Source organism: Pygoscelis adeliae, unplaced genomic scaffold, assembly GCF_000699105.1.
Source record: "Pygoscelis adeliae isolate BGI_AS28 unplaced genomic scaffold, ASM69910v1 Scaffold52, whole genome shotgun sequence".
Taxonomy (NCBI): Eukaryota; Metazoa; Chordata; class Aves; order Sphenisciformes; family Spheniscidae; genus Pygoscelis; species Pygoscelis adeliae.
The window spans coordinates 271,813-276,497 of NW_008824285.1; the positions used below are offsets into that span (position 1 = coordinate 271,813).

The window sequence follows — 4,685 nt, forward strand, 5'->3', positions numbered from 1 at the left end:
CCCTCCCGGGCCCCCGGGTCCGCGTCCCCTCCCGTGCGACGCGGGGAGGGCAGAGCTCCCGCTCGCCCGGTCTCTGAATCGCAGGTTCTGGGCGCAGCCTGCCCAAAATCTGATTTTTTTTTTTTTTTCTCTTTCCTCTCCAGGGTCATGGAGTTTTTGCCTCCGTTTCAGCGCGTGGTACAGCCTGAAGAGATGTGGCTTTATAAAAACCCCTACGTAGAAGTGGATCACGTACCCACAGTACCCATGTTTGTAAGTTCAGCGGTTTCCTGTATTTACTTGGTCTTCCCTCTGATTGCAAACTATCCTTTTAAAGCAAAGCTACTAGCTAAAAGGCTGTATTGCGAATACCCGTAGTTCTTAATGCACGTTACTGAGAGCGCATTATATTACTTCAAACTGGACAATATTTACAGTCATTTTTGTCATTTATTTAGGCTTTGCCACCCACGGTTGTCTTTGGGGTTTTAACGAAGTTTATAAAAACTAGCAGGGACTTTTCACTGTTGTTCATAATCAATTTCACGTCCCGATCACTAGGACCATGGAGGACAGCATATCTCTCGTTATCAGGGAACGCTTTGCTTTAAAGTAGCTATTTTCAGCAAAGTTTTATTATAATTTTATTGTGAAGATGTTTTCCCTAGGTCTCTAGGCTCTGTTAAAAGGGTTTGATATAAAACTGTAAGTGTTGGATTTCAAGTGGACAACAGTCCGTTGAAGGGGTTGTCTCCTCCTCTGAAGCAGGGGTGTTTCGGTGAGATGCTGTGGCTCCCGGGTTGGGCGAGCATCCACTTTCTCAGCAAACAGCACTTTTGATTTTCTGCGAGAGTAGGCACTAATCGTTAAAGGACAAAACCTTGGTGTAGCGTTTGGATTTGGCGGTGTAAAGCACGACGTATGCCAGACTTCAGGTGGTAGCAGACTCCTTGGGAGCCTGTCAGACACACTGGACATCCCCGGGGTGAAATCCCGCAGCAGCAGTCGCCGCTGAGATGTTGTGAATGATAACTGGTTTTCTCTGAATCAGCGGCTCCTGTATTTTTTGCTGACAAGCGGCATGGGCGCTGCTGACAAAGAGCTAATCCTTGTGCTTGCAGGGATGGGGAGAGTTGAGGTGCTGTGGCTGATACTGTGAAGGGATACCCGCAAGCAGAAGAGGAGGGAGCTGCAGGCAGGAGTGACGTGAAGCCAGCCAAAGCAGCGCTCTCGTGCCAGAGGTGCTATTTGAGAGCTTGAGGACGTGCTGGGCTTTTCTCAGAGGAGGGAAGGCTCCGCTGCTCTGCTGAGCGTGTGCGCTCAGTGGGCGAAGCGGGATGCAGAGAGGGGCTTTTTAGTGCACTGCATTATTTATGCCGCCTGGGTGGTTTTTTCCTCATGCTTCGGTACAGACAACGTCCAGCGACCCGTGGGCTTGCTTTTGTACGTGAGGCGCTGCCACTGGATGACAAACGGGGGGACTAGCCGTGCTCTGGGGAGCGCAGGGTTAGCCAGGGTTTGCTGCAAATACAGCTGGGGTTGGTTTTGCTTTCTGATGGAAGCGTAATTGCCTGCGGAGAGGACAGGTTGCTGCTTGGCTTTGGGGAAGGAAGGTGTAGCCTCCTTGAGCAATTGCTGTTGTGTTCTGGTGAGAGTGCTTAAATCTGCTTCGCTAACAGACACCTAACGAACTTCTCATTTTGTGGCAGTTCATCGCATTCCTGTCTCCCTTATTGCTCATTGTCCTGGCAAGGGTGTTCATGAATGCCGACCGAGAAGACACGCGGGAAGCCTGCCTAGGTGAGCTCCTTCTTATCCCAGAGAGCTGCAGCCCCCCGAGGGACCTGCCCTGATGCTGTGAGCCAGGGCCCTCACAGATGAGTCCTTTGCTCTTGCTGGGGCACAAGTGTTGTGCCAGGGGTATCAAAGCCGAGCTGTGTGGCTCCAGCTGAAGTTTGAGCACTGCCCGTGCCTGAATGTGCCTCCAAGCTGCGCATTCAGGTGGGGGTGATGCTGACGTGACCTCTCTGCTCTCTCCTAGCTGCCAGCCTTGCTCTCGCCCTGAACGGGGTTTTTACAAATGCCCTGAAGCTCATTGTGGGGAGGTGAGAAACTGGCTCGCGCCGAGCTGTGCCGTACGGGGAGGGGAGGCACATCTGCACAGTGGTAGAGCTACAGTAGCAGGAGCAAGGGCCAGAAGCTGAGGTTGGACATACTCAGCCTGGAAAGAATGTGTTTTTTCTAGCTGTAAAGACAATTAAATGTTAAAACAAACACTGGCGGGGACCTGCTGTCTCGAGGCATCATTTAGATGGGCTCGTTCAGGCCTGTGCCAGGGAGGAGCACTTTGGCATGCATACAGGGAGCGGATGGGATGGTTTCATCTCCCCGAGCCATGTGGTCAGGGTAGCAAAACGTTACCTGTGCTGAGCTGCAGCCTGAGAGGTTTGCTCCGGTGTGCCCGCAGGCTGTGCAACCAGGGCATGTTGAGGCCACATGGAAATTCGGTTCTTGTAAGGCATTTGCTCCACCGGGCTGGACGGGGAGGATCAGCACAGTGCTAATCCTCAGGGGCTAAACCAGGTCCTGCCTAAGCAGCAGTGGGGCCAGTGAGGGTGTGCTGCTGCAGCCTGGCTCTCGTCTGCCGAGCCCTGCCTGCCCAGGCAGGACTGGAGCTGGGCGCGATGCTCAGTTTTGCATTCCTCGCAGCCTGGGTCGCGCCGCCTTCCCTTTGTGCAATGGAGGGAGCTGTGCAAGGTGGCTGGCGACTGCATTCGGACGTGGGTGCTCCGTGGGAGGGCTGGGTGCTGGGATGTCTCCTGAGCACGGTGCTGGGAGCACTGCACGCCCGAGGGCTATGTGCTTTGTTCTCTGTTCTAGACCACGGCCGGACTTCTTCTATCGATGCTTCCCAGACGGACGAGCAAACACGGAGCTGGTGTGCACAGGCGACCCTGGCATAGTGACTGAGGGACGCAAAAGCTTCCCCAGCGGACACGCTTCGTGTAAGTTTTCCATGTCCCCTACCCACTGCAGCCCCAGACAATGAACCATGGTGAGCAGAAGTCCGTGGGGAGAGCAGCTTGGGTTTGCTTTCATGCACCCCGTGGCTTTGGCTACATTCATTGGCCTGTTTGGGGGCCCCAGCTTTCCCTCTGCAAAGCAATGGGGCGACAAATGTAATCTGAAGCTGTCTGTTACTCCTGGGAGGAGGGATGCTTGCCAAGTACCAGCTTGTATGGCTCCTCTATCACTCACGAGCTGGTGCTTCCCTTGGCTCATGTGGGCAGGACAGACACCCTCTTTCAGACTCCCCTCCACTGCAGTAGGGGAGAGGGTGAAGGTCTGGCTGAGGGCCCACAGCACAGCCCGGAGCCATTTCTGAAGCGACACGCTTCTCTTCCAGTCGCCTTTGCTGGTCTCTCCTTCTCTGCCTTCTACATAGCCGGGAAGCTGCGCTGCTTCACTCCTGGCCAGGGAGGCAGGGCTCTGCGGCTCTGCACCTTCCTCCTCCCACTGTTCCTCGCCACCCTCATCGCCGTGTCCCGCACCTGCGACTACAAGCACCACTGGCAAGGTGGGTCAGCGTCTGCCTCCAGACCTGGACGGGGGCCACGACTGGGTGCCCTGAGCGGGGGCACTCTGAGCGTGGGGAGGGTCCATGTTGCTGCAGCGGAGTTCAGAGCCCATGATGGCAACTTGGGTTTTTTGATTACTCCTCCAGTGGTAATTTTTTTGCTGCTTGCAAGGTGATGATGCCTTTCTCTTTGTTTTTGAAATACATGCCAAGCTCAGTTTTATAGCCAAGGGTCAAGTTGCCGATGCAGCCCAGCTCTGAGCAGGCTGAAAAGCTGCCTGCTGGAGAATTCACTGACGAGGATTGTGAGGGTAAAGGGAAGTTATCTCTCTTCTGGTCTTGCCCGCAGATGTGTTGGTTGGCTCAGCGATCGGCTTTGTGCTTGCGTACCTCTGCTACAGGCAGTATTACCCTCCTCTGATGGACTCCATGTGCCACAAACCATTTCTGTACAAATCCAAACAACAGCTGGTGCACCAAGAAAAGCCTGCAGCTTCCAGCTTTCACCTAGATATATAGCGATGGGCTCTGTCCTGCCGGCACCTTTCCTGCTGCTCCTTGAGCGCTAGGACAGGAGAAGGCTTTGGGGAGGTTGGTCTGCAAGAAGTGGCTCAAATGAGGATGAACCTGAAACCCAGGCAGGCGTTCTTTGCAGTGCTGGTAAGTTGTCCTGCTCAGGGGTCTGTTGTTGCTTCATTAACCAAATTTTGTAGGCGTCCCTCCCTTTGGGCCTGCTGTGAAGCGAGCGAGGCACTCAGCGTGCAAGCCTGCGGGAGGACAGCCCAGGTACGAAAGGTCCTGAAGCAAGAACTGGAAAAATGTGACAATCTGGTGTGCCCCGTTCAGTGGTTGTTCTTGTGTCCGGTCCAGAAAGCGCCATCAGCCATCTCCTTTCAGTCCAGCCGAGCTGTCCCATCTCTTCTCATGAGAAGCGTACGTTGAAATGAAGTGCAGGACCTGCTCCTGGCGCCCGGTTTAAGTCCGTCTTTTCAATCGCAGCTGAGCTAATTTGGAGTAATGAGTGCGAGGTTGCAGTCCTTAACCATGGATTAAGTGGGGGAGAGGGAAGATGAAACTAGCATGATCGTTATTTGTATTATTGTGCTAGCCCTGATTTTTTCTAATTTGC

At 53.9% G+C, this 4,685-nt stretch overlaps 1 protein-coding gene across 1 annotated transcript in view; it reads left to right on the plus strand.

The window, feature by feature from the left end:
- The window catches only part of PPAPDC1B (phosphatidic acid phosphatase type 2 domain containing 1B), a 12,667-nt gene extending 7,982 nt beyond the window's left edge, over window positions 1-4,685 (plus strand). The window contains exons 2-7 of the mRNA XM_009318602.1: window positions 144-252; window positions 1,689-1,779; window positions 2,021-2,084; window positions 2,860-2,984; window positions 3,386-3,556; window positions 3,906-4,685. Of these exons, the coding sequence (XP_009316877.1) occupies window positions 148-252; window positions 1,689-1,779; window positions 2,021-2,084; window positions 2,860-2,984; window positions 3,386-3,556; window positions 3,906-4,075 (726 nt within the window). The 5' untranslated portion in view covers window positions 144-147 and the 3' untranslated portion in view covers window positions 4,076-4,685. The remainder of the gene's footprint in view (window positions 1-143; window positions 253-1,688; window positions 1,780-2,020; window positions 2,085-2,859; window positions 2,985-3,385; window positions 3,557-3,905) is intronic.